Here is a 19,962-nt window from a genome sequence, read left to right on the forward strand (position 1 = left end):
CCGTAACGCGTTATGTGAGATTTAGGTCAGAACTCTATTTATTGCAGCGTTTCTAACTAATCTGCGAACAAGGAAAAACCATAAACGAGCTACATCATGAAAGAGCTGTTTAAGGATTCATTTCATATAACAGCGCATGCAAATCTTCACCAAAACTACAGCTTCTCGCGTTTGCTTTAAGACCTTTATATATAGGTTCCATCAATCTTCATGATGTAATTTTATTTTACTGTAAAAACAGCGATCAATAAATTTTACATTCTGCTATAAAATATTTATGGTTCATACATGCATTACAGCGAGATATAAAGTTTCTTACATAAACGAATTTAATAAAATCCTGCACCTATACCTATAAAATCTTTCTGTATCTTGTGTATTACCGTCGAATTTTATTTACTCCGCCCTCAAACGTTATTTCTGATCTTTATTTTGAATATTGAAGTGATGTGATTTTTATTATGCTCTTATCGTCGTATGAAGATAACGTAAGTACGCTGGTCGTTCGATAGATTACGGTTAAAAGTTGGCAAATAAATTTCGTCGATAGATAAACCGGATTGACGGCATTTCGCTTTTTACGAATAGCAAAAAAAAAAATAAAAAAAGAAAGGTACTTCACGAGTTGTATCGCCGCGCTAGAGAATTTGTGAGTCGTCTTTTAAACACAATCGGATGATTTCACCTTTTATGATCACCTTCTATACAAAAACAGACGTTTCAAATCCGAAGATAACGCGAAAGGAACGATTGAAGCGATTAAAGATTTTGTGTCGTAATCAACGCTATCGAAAAGAAATAAGCGAGTTAATCGAGGCGGTTTCCTTTAAAAAGAGTCTACGTGAAACAAAATATAGCGAATTGGATAAACTTTTAGTGAAAAGTCGTTGCCTTAGCTGGATTTTGGTGTCAGCTATACCTGAGTCTATAATAAGTATTAACTTATTATAAATAATCAGCCATGTCACTGCGCCACGCCAGAAAAATTACTGAAAATTCTCAATGCGAGAATCGATTGTAATTTTAATAAATTTAAAAAAAAAAAAAAGATGATTGTCAGATGTCGGTACATCCTCACAGAATATTTTCAGCTAGCCTAAACACCCGCTTTAAATTTTAGGATTTATTTATCTAAGTCTCTCCAAAGGGGCAAATAGTCTGTGTCTTAACAGTTCCTAAATCTACTACGGGAAGATACGGGAAATCTGCTTTTCTCACACATCATGCTTCCCGCTAGCAACTTTCTCTCAAGGGCGGTTAGCATCCTTTTCCAACCACCAACACAAAATTAGCCAAGTAACAGCGACGTCCATTTCCCTCACTTTCCGAACCAAGTCTCTATTTTGCTTATATGGCTCATTGCTGCTGTTCCCCATAGTGATATTCCGCACGTCCAGATTGCTTTTATGATCGTTTTGCACATTTTTCATTTATTTTCTATGCTTAATTTGGATTTTCCACTTGTTAGCCAATGCATTTGTCGCCTTGCTGTCTGTATTTTGTCTATTATTGATTTCATATGCTGTTTCCATGTGAGTTGTGTATCTGTGGCGGATCGGTATCAACAGGACGCCGATAGGTTGAGGCATCAACGCGGCGCAACACCCCCCGGGCGATCCGCGGGTACCAACCGCCAACACCAGAGAGCTACGACGACAACGAGTCTGTCTATCTCGCTAGCGGTCGAATATACGGGCACACGATACAAATACCGCACCTAGCGAGACTCTCTCTACGTCTAAGGCAGGGACTACCGGGCATAGCCTTACTGACGAGTCCACCACTAGTCCCGGGACGAAACTCATTCCCTTTTCAGCTAGCTCGAACCACCCCACCTCCTACATATCTAAGTGGAGTCCTAAGTATTTGACTTGCCTTGTTTGTATTATGTGCGTGCCGTTCAGAAAGATGTTTGGTGGTATCTGTTTTCGCAGTGTGAATGTAGTATGGTTGCATTTAACGGGCTTTGCTTTAATTTGTTTAACTTGTAGCCACTTTTCTATTTTTGTGATATGTTCTTGTAGTAATGTGACTGCTGTTACAGGGTTAGTGTGCCTGACTAATACAGCTGTGTCGTCCGCGAATGTCAGTATTTTGCTATTGGTAGTTGTTGGTATGTTGGACGTGTATAGCGTGTATAGTATTGGTCCTAAGACGCTGCCTTGCGGAACCCCCTTTCATAATAATTTTTTTTTATATTTATTAAAATTTGCAATCAATAATATTCAGTAACTCATAATAATTTGACTCGAAATCTGCTATTATATTTGGACCCATTTTTCCAGAAAAATTGCGTGTTGACAAAGCGACGATAAGAATGTCAAACCATGAAAAATGACACGATTTTCAAGAAGATCCAATGTTTACCGAAAACGCAACAAGGGATTAACTAATTGTTTCGTTAGATTCGCGAATAATTATTTATACAGGCTCGCGGAGAGCGTGGCGCACAATTCAAGGATTCTACTCGTGTCAGCTTGAATAGCCAGCTATCTGGAAATTGTATATTACAGTGTCTGCGATAAGCCAATCTCTGCTCTGATTGAAAGATAAACAGAAAGCTTCCTTTTTCACCCAATATCAACCACTGTAATCGAATATTTTGTGGGAACGTCTGGAAAGATTGGCTGAATAAGCGAGCGACTGAATGTGCGGGGGGATGTGAAAAGGCGAAAGGAAAATTGACCAGTTTTATTGTACGAACGATGAAAATTGAAAGAGCATAAATAAAAATGAAATTGAATTATTAAGTATGTCGTGTGACGTTATTGTATCGCGTTATGTCATCGTGTGTATAATGAGAGAATGTACAGAATGTTCGATAATTCAACAAACTTCGTCTACGAGTTTAACAGGTGGCTGCGATTGAAAAGCGTCATTAATGTACATTGCATACGCATACTTATACAAGGTAACTATCACAACGGAAACTATGAACTAGAAAACTATCGAAGACGAGAAAGAATCTCGAGAAGTTGTTCGTGATCGAAGACACCTGAGACAAGAGGTTCGTTTACTCTATGCAAACGATAATCGTTGTACCATCGATACGATGCAACATAAATAACAATGTAGATATTTAAAAAATTAAAAATAACAAGATACAGGCAGACGAGTAAAATATCTGTATCACCGTCGATTATATTTATGTCACTATAATTGGAACGTTTATTTCTTGTAACGAGTGGTACATAAACGAGAATCGTGTATTAACAAGTAATTATTAACAAGTAAAGAGATACACAACTGATCGAAGCGATATATGCGTATCTGTGATAAAATCACAGAAATCGGTCAGACTTTACATACATTTCCAGAATCGTATTCATTTGCAATTAGAATTATTTCTTCTTTTGCGATACACATAAAGACATTTTTATACAACGCGAAGAGGAGAAGAGGTTGAACGAATAGCAGAAATCGCTATTTCTCGCGCGATTCATACGCGTAATGCAGAAATTTGAAGTATCAATCGCCGAGTGACTGTTTGGCAGCTTCGGCTTCGAATATGAAATTCAACGTACGTGATCTAATAAAACGTGCAGGATTACGTGAAATACGGTGGTGTCAATCGGCATGACGACTTCGTGTTTTCGTTTCTCTAGCCTCGTCATATCGCTTCCATCGACTAACTGTACACTTCTGACACGAATACCGAATATGTCACGATACGAGATAAAAACACTGACCTGGTTATGATATTCTATCCCCATGCTCAGAGTATTGATCAAAATCGCCAATAAGATACCCTGTTGAAAATATTTGTGCTCGACCAGCTTCTTAATCGACCGTCTTATGCACCGTATCGCGCAAACACAACGGTTGCCGCAAGTTCTCAACACTCTTCTAGCGCGGGAGGTTTTTGCCCATTTGTCACCTTCGTCTGGCCATTGATCAGTGCCCTGGAGTTCACAGCAACACGAGCAATTATCAATGTCGGACGCTAACCACTGCGTACGATCCTCCAGGGTAATGCGTCGATCCGTTATTCCTAAAATAAACGTTTCTCTATATACATACGCGCGATCGTCAAATGGAATACTGCGTTCTCTGTTGATTTCAATCGCACGTGGTATATTTCCTTTGATTTGCTCTTTGTCGTAGGTGAAAGGTAATTTAAATGCACGGCGTAGATTCGTCTAAAGGCAGAGCTCAAAGGCATTGTTAACGAATTGATATTACACGTAGTGAGAAACACTGTGGTACGAAACGCTATACTTTGACACATTGTACCACGAAATCCCGAATATCGCACTTGGAAATACTGCACTTTGAAATACAGTACTTTTGAAATTTTGTACTTGGAAATATCGCGTTTCAGGCTACTGTACTTTGAAATACTCTATTTCCAAGTATCATATTTCCTGATTCCAAGCCTCAAAATACCGTAATTCGAAGTACTTGCCATTCGAAACACCGCATTTCGAAACGTCTCGCTTGAAATTATCAATGGTCCGAGTACCGTATTTCGAGATACAGTAGCTGGAAACATCATGCTTCGAAGTTACACAGGGTGGTTGGTAACTGGTGGTACAAGCGAAAAGGGGGTGATTCTACGTGAAAAAAGAAGTGGAAAATATAGAATACAAATTTTTCGTTCGAGGCTTTGTTTTCGAGAAAATCGACTTTGAATGTTCGCTCGGTACGCGTGCACTTTATCGCGTCTAGTTATACCGGACCTCACTGTAGATCGTTGTCTCGATGGAAAAATTAAAAAAAAAAAAAATATTTATTTTTAATTTTCGACTTCTTTTTTCGCGTAGAATCACCCCCTTTCCGCTTGTACCGCCAGTTACCAACCACCCTGTATATTAGGTTGTTCGAAAAGTTGCTTTCGTTCATAAGATGATAATAGACGTTCGGAATTTTGAGTGGCCATCCGTTTATGGCACGGACAGGTCCATTCCCTTCTTTAGGAAATTCCGAATTACATGTCCTCCCGAAGCTGTAAACCTAATGACTCCGACGTCAGGTAAAATACCCCGGGAAAAGATCAGCCGGAAGGGCACGATGGACAGACGAAACCCAACGGCTGGTAGGGAGAATCAGCAACGTAGGAGGACAGTTCATCATCAGACATCCGTACGGGTGAAATACTTTGCTCTCGACAAGATCTTACCACCGCCGTGTTCCTAATATCAAACGTTACTTTTATACAACAAGTGCAAATACAGTGCTAGATTACTCTAACACTCGATCTATTAAACCTTGAGCGTTAATTCATTCGAGGTACGCGATATCGACCGAGCGGTTTGACCTGACCGGTTGCTCTTTAGTCGATAATTCGCAACAATAGATGAACAACAATTTCTGTTCTATATTGCTTTATCGAATTAAGTATGATTCATTTCGTCCTATTTCTACTACGTTCGTGCATAATTCAATAAATTAATATAAAACAAAAAACACTGTGCGTCTATTATTTCCTTATAAAACGAAAGAAACTTTTCGGACAACCTAATACTACCAAGTATAGTAATATATTCCTTTCTTAACACGTTGACTGCCACGACACCCGTATTCGGGTGTCAGCAAAGTTTCTGGTCGGGCCACTTGCTAAGGATCGTTGTAGGTATTTGAAAAATATTCCATAATAATAAAACTTTTGAATTGTTATAAAATAAAAATACGGAAATGGTTTATTACAAAAATTACTTAGAATGTAAAACTTTAAAGCATTCTATACATAGCTAAGGTTGGTCGGGACAATTTGGACGATAAGTTGTTGTTTTCTTCAAATTCTTTCGTGCCTTTGTTCGGTCCATTCGACGTCTTCCATTTGCATAACATAGTTTGCACGCGCGTCTAATGCTTCTTCCGGAATCGTTTTCCCGAACGACGATATTATGCCGACTCCGTCGAAGACAAGGAGTTTTTGTATTTTCAGACAACCCTAATAATTTTGCAACTAATAATCGTCTAAATATTCTAATATCTATATTCTTCCTTGTCGCAATTTTGTAAACCGTCAAAGCGTTTACAACAGAAATTCCCAGAAAGAATCGAATGGTAAGTTTTCCGTACCATTTGATTCCTTTTCTAATCGTAGTGGCATAAGAAACCATTTGGTCGGAATAATCTATACCACACTTTCCTTCGTTATATTCAACAACAGCTAGTGGTTTTAACGTTGCGAACAAACGAAACGAAAGATGATTCTTGAGACCACCGCACGAGCGACTAGCATTACCAAAATATCGATGGGAGCACCTAGCAGAGAACGCTCGGTACTGCTGTACGCGTGGCCTGACGGAGATTTCTTTGAAAACACGCGTGCCAGTCAACGTGTTAAAACTCTTCGGCAAAATCAAACGTTACCCACGATATTCTCAAATTCCATTCATATACCATTTTCTCATCCAGCCTCTCAATTGCAAGAGCTACAAACTAGGAACAACAAGGTGCAGGTATGTTCTCCAAAAATATAGATTGAAATATAGCGAAGAGGAAAAAGAGTAAAAGATAATATACCTTTGGTAAGCGAATTGAGAAAAGAATCCAACGCCAGCTGACCGGTTGGTAGCGCGGCGCTCAAAGCACCGCTTAACGCCAGTAATTCTTGACAAGTCATGGCTTCGTTTCCACCAAATTCAGCCTGCATCTACGGTGACACATGTTCACATGACAAATTACGCGAATGCAACGGACACGAGCAGGTGAAATTCCGGCCACATGCGCTCGCAGTGGAATGTAACCTGTATGTGGTCTGGCAGTGGGCTCGACCAAACATTCCCGTCACCGGTCTGCGTCATTTTTCGCAGGAGATACGTTCCGTTCGCCGGGTGACACCGTCGTCGAGCCGGCCTGCAACGCGTTTCCGACGTTGTTGTTGCCGTGCAACAACACCACGTCGCTGAACATCACGCTGCTCCTTCTACGATAGTTCGTGCAAGGCGGACTTAGCAGCGCGTTGTTCGTCTGAGGGCGTAGTTCAATTTCAACGGGGAATTAAATTCAGAAATTTTGCATCGTCTACCGATTACTAATGAGTTTCGAAACGTGTTTAATCCTTCGCATTTAGAAGACCTTAGGGGATAGATTTTGATGGGTTTGTTGACTTGGAAAGGCTGTTGCGCGAAACTTTAGTATCGTGAAATACGAATATCGCTAAAATGATAACTCGCAAATAAAAAGAAGAGGAAGAAGAGTCTGCGTGTACTTTTTTTTTTATTCGTGAAAGATTATCGACGATTAAGTAAAAAAGACTAATTTGAAACTCTACAACTCTAACGTAGTACTTCTCGTTCAAATATTAATTTCAGTCGTTCTCAAGTTACACTGATCGACTTTGCGAATTAGAAAATACCGAAAAGCGATATCGCTACAAGCGTCGTTTCTTAAATTTCCTCGATCATAGTCTTGTCACAAATAAACCGACAGAAGCAAGTCGTTTGTTTCTTGGGTGTTAACCATCGCAACTGAAACGAATACTACAACGTTGTCAGAAAGAAACGAATGGAGAGCAAAGTTGATCAGTTTAACTTCCGAGAGACGCATTAACGAAAGACAAAATAATATTGAAATATGTAGAATCTTTCTACGATTACCTTGAACGTGTTTCAACATCAGAAACCAAAATACTAAATGACGTGGACGGAGCATACCTGAATACTCGCTTCAGTCGCGTTGGAAAAGACATTGTCGCTTCCATTGCAGGAAACGGAGGAAGTCCTGTGCAGTGCCATACGATGGCACACGTTCGAAGAGACGTCAGCCTCGGAGATCTCAGGACTGGCGCGAGGTGCAATCGCCAAATTTCCATTGCTGCCGCCGTTGTTACTGAGAGCAGTCGCGAGAATCGCAGTCTGCGTCGGAGGACTGTTCGCGGGAAAATCAGTGAGCGACCCTCCGCCGCTAGCAACCCCCTGCTGTTGCTGCTGTTGTTGCTGTTCCGCGTATTCCAGGGCCGCCAACAACCGAGGACATCTACCATGATGGATTCTCCTATCTGACGAACGTATAATAACGTGCATGGTAACAATATTAAAGTGGGTCGTATGAAATTCAACGATATCAATTATGTTAAATGGGAATCGATATATCGTGTCCCGTGGAAAAACTGTCGAGCAAGTATTAATTGCATGGAAGTCGATAAAAATGAAAGACCTTAAAGAATACTCGATACCAAGTCGCTTCATGGGTCTTTGTGCGAGAGTCAATAATTATCCGCGGCATATCTACTTGTAAAATTTTTAATTGGAACCAGATGTTTCGAAACGTATATTTTGTCGAGCGTATTAAATTCCACAGGGTCGAATGTTTTTTTACGTTTGAGGAAAAAATATATCAGCTTGTTCGAAAGGTTTCTTTCCTTTCACAAGGTGATAATAGACGAACAACGATTTTTGTTTTACATTATTTTATCGAATTAGGTGTGATCCATTTCGTTCTATTTCTATCATTGCATGATTATCGCATGATATTAGTGCACGATTCAGTAAACTAATATAACATAAAGAGCATTGCGCGTCTATTATTTCCTTATAAAACGAAAGAAACATTACTGACAATCTAATAGTTTTGTCGATCGTTGATAACGAAAACGTATTTCTTCCGATTCTTTCGCAAGGTAATAAAATATCGAGGCAAATTGACCGAAAAAGACGAGCTTATTGCTCTTTTAGTTGATCGTTTGCCGAGTGCAATGTTATGCGCAACGAACGTCGAACACGAAAAGATTAAAAGAACGTTAGAGGAAAATCGTCTGCCGTTTCATTCGTTTTTATTAAAACAAAATTAAAAAGAATATGATTATTTGTACGTTTGTAGACGTTTATAGATTTTAAAACTATCGCGTGTAACATACATGGTACCGTAATAAAAGCTATAATTTGAAAAACTATCGGAGGAGCTATTCTATCAAATTGATAAAACAGAATGAAAGAGGCAGCAGTGTGTTAATAAACACAGACGTATAAACAAATCGTTTACGAGATACATAATTTCTTAATGAACATGTAAAATCCGAGGCCTACGCACTTCCTCCGCACTCGATACAATAGAACAGCCACTCTTCCTGGAACCTACGATCACTGTAGCATTGTTCCCAACACACACTCCATCGTCTGAGATCTTCTATTATTCCCGCAATAATAGCGTCAGTTTAAGTGATATTCTCAAGCAATCGCGCGGAACAGCGCCAGATATTCCAGGAATCTCTGATCGCGTACGTTCATCTCTAAAAAAACGCTCTCGTGCTTGCAGTGAAACGAACCACCGACGATTTAAACGTCTCTCGTAAGTACATTCTATGCGGATATCGTTGGCCGATATTCCAGTTTATCGAGATATCGATTATTTCGTGATAAGAACGAACAGAATTATCGAGTTAAACGTAATAATTGAATACCTCGAGAACGATTGGTTCGCCCATTCACGTTTATTAAAAAGTTTCCTGCTACCTTTACCGAGTTTTGTAAATTCGCCAAGCTTCTGTCAATAAACACGAGGAGGCATCCCGTATTTTCGTCAAGAAATACAATCGCTCGGAACGGAGAGTTTTACATTTTAAAAAAAGAAATTACGAGAACGAAATTTGAACAAAATTCACGAAAGCGATTTTACAAAATCAACGAAATTTCCTTCTCTCCAAAATTCATTTCCTTTTCAACAGATGAGTCAATTTCCTTTCTATTGAAATTAATTTTGCTCTCGTAAGATTTACGAATCCCTCCGTTTGTCGAATTAATCTTCTTCGAAAGAAACAAATTTACGAATCTCTTCGGAATTTATCAACTTTACTGGCTCGAAAGATTCCTCCGTGAACGAACCACGTTCGACAGGGAAGAAAAGCACGTGACGCCTGGATCGTTTCGAAGACGATTAAATCTTCGTTTCTTTCAGAAAAATGGCAAACTACACGGGCATTCGTTTCCAAGGGAGAACATATAGGCGAAATGAAACGGAAACGTCGAAAAGATGTTGCAGTTTGCAGAGAAGCTCGTAAATTACAATGAAAATCAAACGTTGCAGGGGATTAATCCTCACTTAGGAAATACAACTCTCTTACCTCCGGGTAATCTATTCGAATCAGGGCCGGGTGCACCTGCTCGATACGGGTGTCCATGTTGTTGCTGTTCCTTAAGTAAATTCTGCTCGCGCGTTTCTGCTGTCTTTGTATAAATACACTCGGTACCTCTTCATTAACCTTCTCTTTCCTCTTCGCCACAGGTGTGCAATATATCTGAGAAGATGCGGTACGATTATAGCAGAATGGAACAACCAAAAGACAATTTCAAATGGCAATTCCTTCGTTTCTCGAGCGGAGAACCGATGGAGCGCTATTTCGCTTCGTTTAACGTGACACTGTCACGGTTTACGATCGTTTCTTCTCCAAAAATTCCGTAAGACAATCGTTGGTCTTTCCGCGTGGTAAGATAATAAAATAGGATATTGAAGAACAAGAAACGAATAATCGTATTATGGAATGGAATTGTTTTAACACTTTGACTGCCACCGTTGGTCAGATATGACCGGAGCGCTTCCATTTCTTACAATTGTAAAAATTCTATGAAAATTCACAGTTAGGGCATTTCGAATATAACCGATAAATAGAAGATACTCTGGAACAAAATGTGCCCCATTGAACGATTAAACGTTTTTATTAGAATATTAATAAAAAAAAAGAGAACAAATCTTGCATCTAACGGTGTACTGCGTTTGCATCCATAGCTTTGAAGGGTAATCTACGAATATTATTATAAACACAGCTTAGAAAATAATCGTAAATGCTGCTTTATAATCGTATAATTGAAGTTAGAAGTGTGCACATACCTTACTATTATATATAGAACGAGCAAATACCATTTACTAATATCTTCTACACGTTTCAACAATATATTCTGCACGTTTTGCTTACGACGAAATAACGAATGCGAATGGTTTGTTGAAATAAACGAAGCCTCGTTATAATACGTCGCTATCGACTGTTACCAAGGTGCCACGGTGGTCACCCGTGACCACCAATAAGGTAAACGGTCCATTGGGGAAGAACGTTGTCTCACATCGTCGATTTATTATTATTCTGCCATTGTACGCTTCGAATAATAAAAATACTCCCTTGGCGTCCTCAGCGAAACACGTGATTTCAGCGTGGCAGTCAAAGTGTAGAACGAGAATTATTCGTTTTTAAAACAAAAGACTAACTGGCCAGTGTTTTGCTTCGTTTAACGTATGCTTTGTCACAGTTTTCCAATCATCGTTCTTCCAAGAATTTAATAAAACTATTGTTCGCCTTTCTGCATGGTATACTTTAAACGAGAATCCTTCTTTTTTAAATGCGATGGCTCAATCGAGGAAACCGATGAATTCGATGATATTACGAGAGAGTTTGCAGTTACTTCTTCCGCAAAAATTTGACGTAATTGTCCGATAGAATTGTAACCCTGTTCGGTGAGAAAATAGAAAAAGAATAAAAAATGAGTAGTAGGATAATAGAACTATTCTAAATGAGAACCCTTTATTCTTGAAGCGCAGGACCAATGTAGGCTTTCACAATATTGTAAGACTCTTTGATTACTTCTCCTCGACAACCTTAATAGAGTTATTGTGCGATCTTTCTGCTCAATAAAATAATACGATGGTCGTCTTTATGTTCAAGATAAAACGATCGAAAATGAAAAATAAACAGCGTAGTGGCGAAACTGTTTCCTCGAGGATGTTCGTTATTTAAAGTGGTAGTCTAATGGAACACACCTTGATATACAACTTAACGATATATCAAGAATTTTCAATTTCTCACCGAGAAATCTAATAAAGTCAAAAAGTGTGTGATAATAGAACCATCAAAAAGCGAACAATATGGTTTGCTTGGAAATTATTAGAAAAAGCGAGGAAACTTTTGCTTTATATCCTGAAACTTTTCTACAGCTTTTTCTATGACGTATGTGATACAGCGGCCAAGTTACTCCTGAGGGAATAAAAGTAGTAGCATCCCTTTTATTCTTCCAGATATAGAAGTGTATAAATTTCTACGAATTTCGAAGGAAGTTTAATCAATATGTAAATCTTTAAAACACTCGATCACACACGCGTGCGATACGCTCGAGTTGATATTTCTAAATTGCCTATCTTCGATTTTATCGAACTTTTATTAATATCGAATTTGATTCTCAGAGTAACGCGTACCTCGTCTTGATTGTAATTCGTAATATTATTTGTTCAATATTTATGTCTGTTACGCGCATTACGATAATACCTCGTGTATCTATTATTATTAATAAATATACAGGGTAGTTGGTAACTGGTGGTACAAGCGGAAAGGGGGTGATTCTACGCGAAAAAAGAAGTCGAAAATGTAGAATAAAAATTTTTTTTTTTTTAATTTTTCCATCGAGACAACGATCTACAGTGAGATCCGGTATAACGTACCGCGCGCGTACCGAGCGAAAATTCAAGGTGGATTTTCTCGAAAACAAAGCGTCAAACGAAAAATTGTTATTCTATATTTTCGACTTCTTTTTTCGCGTAGAATCATCCCCTTTCCGCTTGTGCCACCAGTTGTCAACCACCCTGTATAAATACGATGTATGTAAATAGGCGATGGTACGTTTGAATAACGTGCGACGCAAAGTATCGAACTGGGTAAAAAATAAATTTCACTGTTCTACAGGCTTTTCGTTTGCAATTCGTTCGATCTATTGTAATTGGAAAATTCGTGAACGTTATTTCGTACATGGAAAAGCGATCTTTCTTTTAGGCCTCTTAGGTAGCGGTGAAAAATAATAACGAGAGAAGAAACGATTACGTAGGTGGAAAAGAGAAGTTGAAAAAATTGTCCAATATCTCTATTTTACGTTCGAATGAAATCTAACTAAAATCTACACGTCAATTTTGCGACATCCATTTAAAATACCGTTGCATCGATCAAAAATAAACGATACGTTTACCACAGTCGTGTTTTCCGTAACTGAAACTAGAAAATTGATACAAATTGAAAATGAAAATACAAAGCTTTTTCTATATCGTGCGCGCCGAAAAATATAAAGTTAAACGGACGAAAATCAATACGTATCTTCTTATATGGAACGATAAAAAGAAAACGTAATGGAAAAGACAAAAATCAAATTCGACAATTACGTAATAAATAAACTTTCGTAAAAACCTTTATTCATTATTATGTAAAGAACCGAGAACATCGTAATGACATTATTATATTTCATAAAACGATGCTCCGTGTTCCAGTTAACGGAGTTGCAACTTAATTAATTATGAAAATATAAGTGCTGATACTTTTAAGCGTTGAAATACGTGACTAAACTCTGATCCTCAGGATCTTCGCTTACATCGCTATGATTTTCAATGTACATGTATACCATATATCGCTATCCAGGTTATATCAAGTTGTGCTTGAACTTTGTACTTTCGTGCCTCGGCTTTAAATTTCCTTTTTTTTATTTCTTTAATGCCGAGAACAGCGAGAGCGAGAGAGACAGAGAGATAGAGGGGAAAAAGTTAATACGCTTTTCCCGTAAAGTCGCTTAAATACTCACTTAACAATTTCAGCGTAACATGTAGTCGGTTCTGAGGTATTCGTCGACGACGCAAGCGTTGATGTAGAATGAAAACGTGCACGCTCCAGTCGCATTCTTTCCATCTCCCGCTTTTTCGTCTCTGAGAATTGCGTCGCTATCACGACTAAGCAGAGATTAATCATGAAGAAGGAACCAATCTGTAACCCAAATTTGTTCAACTTGCACCATTTCCTCTTTTCTTTTTTTCCTTTTTCTTTTTTTTTTTTCTTTCGCTCGTTAACAGCAAAGAAACGTTTCTCTTCCCGTTGCGAAACATCGTGCGATCTTTGAATCCGTAGAAAAAGGTTCCTACTTCCCTCTACTTATCTCTATTTAATCAGAAGAACATTCCGTATCGCGGAGTAAGAAGTAAACGAATCTTTGTTTCCTTTTAGGTTTCCATCAAACAGCATTTAAAAGGAACGAAGTAAATTAAAGAAATGAAGAATATTTTATATTCGATATATACGGTGTTTAAAAGAAATACCGGCACACCATTGTATTTATTATGGGATTTTGCGTATGCTAGAATTCGACACTGTGACAATGAAATGTAGAGGTTGATGAAAAGATGGCCCATCGGGAAATAAGGCTACGTGCCAATACTTTTTGTAAATATCGTGCATGAAGTAATTAAACGTACCACGATTAAAAGGACGAAGTATATCCAGTCCCAAAAAGAATGAGCATCCTGTACGTAATACATTATGTCTGTCCATCCCTCCAGACTGATTACCTATGACGATATCATTTACTTTGTCAATTTTTCTCGTCCAAGCAGTTGAAATCTCCGTGGAGAAATTACGTTGAGGTGCATTATATATCGTAGATCGTCGAACAAAAGATTTTCTTAAATCAGTTAGCTTTTTAGTACAGAATAAATGAAATTACGAGTCGCTACAAGATTCGCTAACGAACAGACTGCGAGTGTCTCTGCGAATTTACATTTCAATGAAAAACAATTTTTCATTAATTTAAATATAGACGATACTTTAATATTTATATGCACAATATTTTGTGATATATCTGTGCGTGTTTCGGTAGAATCTTGATTACCAAAGCAGATCAACGAACTATCGATCGATGCAAAATTTAGAAATGTTTCTCCGTAAGACGTAGGAACTTCGGCAACTTGACGTTACATTTTTGTTTCAAAATTCTCGTTCCTGTTTAATATCGACGTTTCTAAAATAATTTAATATATATTCAATATACGTGTGTCTTCGATTTAAATATCGAAACTCGAGGAGCGTGTAGGGGATCGATAAACCGAGGAAAAACGAGTCCTTTAGAAATTCCCTCGTTTTCGATCCATTTCGAAGGAAATCGCGGAAAAACGAAGAAAAATATTTTCGTTTGTTCGTATATTTATTTCAAAATGGCGAATTGTAGCCGTATCCAACCGCAGCTGCAGTGCAGTAAATATCAGCAGCGCGATGTCTGGCTGCAATTAGAGCGGTCAATGTTAGATGTATCTAATGGTTGCGTTGTTGCAAAAGGTCTGCGTTTTCAACGGTATCCTCGTTAAATAAACGATAACGCGTATAAACAAGCGCAGATGCGCAAACGAAAAAGCAAGAACAATTTTTGTTTCCTTCCCTGCGATTTTCTCCAAAATGTTGGAAAAAACCAGCGCTTCTGAATCTCTTAAAGCGCTTTTTGGACCTCTACACGCTCTCAAAGCGTTGGCATTTAAATTGGGTTTCACGTTTCCTACAAATGCAGAAACATCCGCAGTCTAATTGCCAAGCATACATATAGAATAGATAAGATTGGCTACTGGAGCAATCCTTGACCTGCTGCATGTTAAACTAACTCACTCGAATAATAAGAATACTCACTCGATTATACAAATACTAACATGTAACATGTGTGTGTATTTATGTATGTATATGTATATATATATACTAACAAAAGTAGGGAATTTTGGCTACGGTGAAGTTTCAGTTTCTGAATGTGAGAGAACTAGGACACTCACGAGAAATATTGCGACCCAGGCAAGACCGATATTGTCGAACGATATCGTTCCTTGGAAAGGATTGTTACCCTGACCCTTGCACTCCGTGTAGTAGTAATTCCAATTAACGCAGGTGTCGTTGGTGATGAACGTTGCGTTATTGTTCGGCAACGCGGTGCTATTGCAAATCACGTTTCCTAAAAGCAAGAACACTTCAGTGGCTTGTACGAATGTCGCGCTATCGGGAAACCGATACGAATTTCGTTCTTTGGATCTGCTGAGAAATTAACGTTCGTTAATGAACTTTAGAACGATCTATGTTTCAGACGGCGTTGTTATTAGTTTTATTAGAAATTACTTATATCGATGGAAAGAATTCGGTGAATCTTATTAAATTTCTTATTAAATGAAGTAGCTGTCGTAGGAAAATTTCTCAATATCTTTACATCGACTGCCGACAGAAGTTGAATGGAAAATCAAAAAGTGGATATTTTTTCCCATTTTTCGATTTAAATTCGCGTCGTCGATAGAAAATTACGAGAAGCTCGGATCGTTTGCAAATACAGAGACGGATTTCGGAAATATCGTAACCTGGAAATACATTTCCATTTGCTACGTTTTCCTATTTGCGAATGTCGAGAGTCGATCGATTTAACGCGTTTAGTGATTGCTAATTTCGTATAAAATTCTGTTTCCGTGTTTCTACGTTTGCAGTTACGAAGATGGAACTAGCAGTCACAGAGAGCATCGAATCCATCGACGCTAGCGATTTCCATCGAGATATGTGACGTTCTTTCGCTCCCTATCCCGCGGGCATATTTTTCCGAAATTCTGGTGACAGCGATGCCGAAACACGCGATGCCAGTGTCGAACGAAACCGTAAACTTGTTCTCGATTGAAAGCGAATAAAAAAAAGGGTGGGGGCAGAGGGAAAAGAAAATTGGAAAACCAGTGAAAAGAATATCGAAGATGCACTCACCGAACTTGAGCGGCGGCAGGTTACTGCAAGAGTGCATTCCGTTGTCGTCGGGACGCGAGCAAATGTAGTCCTGACCCTGATATTCGAAGTACTTCTCAAGGTCGCTGGAAAAGCAACGAGCCACAATTAAAAATCGATTTCGAAACAAGACCGCATCCTCGCGCCTCGTTTCTTATAATTAAGAGGTTGCACGTATAATATGTATGTATGTATAGATGTATGTGTATATATATATATACATATATATATATACACACACACACATATGTATATGTATGTAAATATGCCTTATGCACGAATGCACTCGTTGCATGCTTCGCTTTATGCGTGTACACCGTGTATATGCAGCGTGTTCCATATGATATATTATATATATGTATATAAAGGTTATGTATAATATATAATGTATACAATATGTATTTATATAATATACGTATTCAGGCTGTTTCAGAAGCACAGATCAATGAAGGAGAATATTGGAAGACGATGAAAGGGAATGTCTCTCGTCTGACAAACGTACGTTCCATCTTGCATTGTTTCTTTTCTTTCTTTCTTCTTGTTCTTTTTAGTAATTGAGCATTAAAATGATACATACAAGTTTGAGACGCTTGTCGAGCAATTTGCCAAACTTTGGTTACGATAAAGTTTCTGGGAACAAATTGCATAGAAACTATGAACTATATATATGTACATATAGGTAATTACGTAGGTTGGCCATACTGTTCCGTTTCTGCTGGAAAGTTCTGACCGTGGCTAATATCGTTTCAGAGGAACCGAGAAGCGAAAAAGTGCAAGAAAAATTAATTTTCCTTTTGTAGTCGGTTTTGGAAATATAAATCTATTTTTGGTAGTTCGATGTATTTAATTCATTTTAAGTCTCGGTATTAGTAAGTACGAAATTTACGAATTGATTTCCATCGCTGGAAAATGTAATTATTGCTTGATGTAATTATTATACCGATGAATTTCACTCTCGCAGAATGATCATCGCTCAGTCTTCCTTTTCCTTGTATCTAAGCTTCATCTACCTCTTGACCTTTCTGAATTTCTTATTCAGAATTGATTGACAAATGAATCTGCACCGCTACCGGGAAAAAACTGGTTCTCTCGTAAAATCCTACTTTTTATCCATTCTGACCCGTTTCCTCGGCGTTTAAAAAGGAAAATTCGATCAACTTTTTCACAGTGATTTCTAACAAGCTGTCGAGCATACCGCATAAGGGAATTTCAAATGCAATTCCTAGGTTAGAAAAAAGAATTCTTTCGTCAGCTTTTAAGTAATTCTTTCAACTCACTCGTAATGTAACTTCTTTTTTTGAGATTTGTAATAAAGTGATAGAATAGTTTTTTTTCTTTTTTTTTTATTTAACGCCATTATACGTATATTATAGTGGAATAACGGGGCGAAATTTCATCGAAAGTGGTTCGGTGGTTCGGAAGAAAATGGGTCGTGAATTTGATAAAACCCAGTTTTCGACAATTTTGTAACGCTTTAAAATATAAATTAAAGCTGTGTAATTCGAACAAAGCATAGCATATAATTTACCATCAAACGAAAATTTAATTACTCGTTTTACAACGTTATGAATAATACGAGAAAATCTCAGTCGAGTTGCGAGGATACTATAATTAATTTTACAAAGTCCTGTCTTATGATTTAAAGGCAAATACAAAGTAGCACAACCTTTTAAGGCGTCAAACGAAGTATAATTTCTTTGCTGGAGGCTTTACTGAAACCCTACGGATGCATCCGTAGTTTGGCGCATTGCTCGTCAAATATCGCCCGAAACGTCCATTTTTTATACTTCCATTACTAGGAAATTAGGCGAAATCGTTTACTCTTATCTCGTAAGAGACTGTTACTTGTTGTTTCGTTAGTGACTCGTTAATTATACATACAATAAAATTGACCGACTTGCCCAAGTGCTTCGACGAATTTTCAAATCCGTATCATTAAATTTTCATTATACAAATTATACCGAATTTCACGCTTCCAAAAGTTTCCTATCTAATTTACCGCGGATTTATCACGATTCTTAGGAATCTCTTATCAACTCTCGATTCTCCTTACTTTACTCCAATCCTCGCAAATAATTTCTAAAAATTTCTAACCTCTACAATCTCCTATTGAACTTACCGCGAATTGGTCGCAAACTTGTCGAGCCGATAAACACTTCTCTTAATTCTTTATTCTCGTGCGATTTTCGCGAACAATTTCAAACAAATGATCGCGTAGAAAGCTTTTATTAAAGCTATTATTATATCATTGATCAACGATTCCCAAACTATCGCAACGTTCACGAACGACTATTTACGTTAATCGCTCAAAAAATATTCCTTCCATCGGCCACACCGCTGCCTCCTTTATCGATCTCGCGATCTAAAACGCTGCACGTAGACATATACCTATAATATACAATATACGATACGCAAGACACGTACGCGCGCGCGCGCGCTCGTGTGTAATTAGGCCCATATATAATATGTTGTAGATATGTGCAATAATCGACGATAAGAGATTATAATATATATATATATATATATATATAAAGAGTAAAAGAAAAGAAGAACAGAAGAGAAAATAGAAACGCAAGAGAAACAAAGGCAGAAGCGAGTATCGAGTTTGCGTGCACGCAAGTCGGCGTTTTGTATCGGGATAAAACGATAAGAAAGAAAACCGATAACGCCCGTGTAAGTACGGCCCGCTCCAGTGTCACCTGCTAGATGCAAGAAAGTAAATGCACTCTTCGGCTTCGAGGGGCTGCCTCTTATCGGGCTGTTATTCAATTTCATCGTGTGAAGTAACACGGCCACTAAAACAATGTCGAGCACCGCGACAAAACCGTTTAATAGAGAGACACGCCCGATACCGACCCCTCGCTATTTGTATACCGCTTGTTACGACCGAGGTATGGCGGCCATCGTCAGCCGTTGTTTGTACCGGTAAGCATCCCGTCGATACGACACAACCTTTTTCCTACATCCCCATAACATTTTTTCTCTTTTCTTTGGATTCTCCTCCGGGACGATTTAAGATGGGATTTTCTATAAGCGTCAAATACGATGGCTTCTAGGATTTTTTGAACGTACCCTCGCAACCTTTGCTCGCTAACTTTGTACCGTAACATTTTCTTCGATATATCGCGCGTACTGCGTATGTGGAGAATTTTGAAATTTCATCGAAACGCTATTGCGATAATCGCGTTGGTAACACTTTACTGACCGCTAGCGGTTCAACAGCATACGAACGTCCATCGGTAGCTCAGGCGCTGATTCTCCCTGGCGCCGGCACTGTTTCGGTTTAGTAAGTTTTTCAAATTGGTATAAAACTATGGGAGCTTACAAAACAACGCAACTGATGCAACTGAGCAAGATACCTTAGTACCAAATAACAAATTATTGTTCAAATAATGAGAAAAATTGTCGGCGACAAAAGGCCGATTAGTAGGCTATCGGTCGGTAAGCGTCGGCGACAAAGAACCGATTAATCGACTATCGGTCGGTAAAGTGGTAAG

At 38.4% G+C, this 19,962-nt stretch overlaps 1 protein-coding gene across 1 annotated transcript in view; it reads right to left on the reverse strand.

Moving 5' to 3' along the window:
• LOC117231425 (voltage-dependent T-type calcium channel subunit alpha-1G) overlaps positions 1 to 19,962 on the reverse strand; it is a 108,515-nt gene that overhangs the window by 37,355 nt on the left and 51,198 nt on the right. The window contains 11 exon segments of the mRNA XM_033489861.1: positions 3,690 to 3,991; positions 6,472 to 6,601; positions 6,696 to 6,756; positions 6,758 to 6,918; positions 7,605 to 7,948; positions 10,010 to 10,115; positions 10,117 to 10,183; positions 13,491 to 13,669; positions 14,155 to 14,247; positions 15,490 to 15,665; positions 16,448 to 16,551. Coding sequence (XP_033345752.1) covers positions 3,690 to 3,991; positions 6,472 to 6,601; positions 6,696 to 6,756; positions 6,758 to 6,918; positions 7,605 to 7,948; positions 10,010 to 10,115; positions 10,117 to 10,183; positions 13,491 to 13,669; positions 14,155 to 14,247; positions 15,490 to 15,665; positions 16,448 to 16,551 — 1,723 coding nt within the window.

The sequence above is a fragment of the Bombus vosnesenskii genome, unplaced genomic scaffold (genome assembly GCF_011952255.1).
Source record: "Bombus vosnesenskii isolate JDL3184/JDL3185 unplaced genomic scaffold, Bvos_JDL3184-5_v1.1 scf7180000013272, whole genome shotgun sequence".
In the NCBI taxonomy this organism is placed as follows: Eukaryota; Metazoa; Arthropoda; class Insecta; order Hymenoptera; family Apidae; genus Bombus; species Bombus vosnesenskii.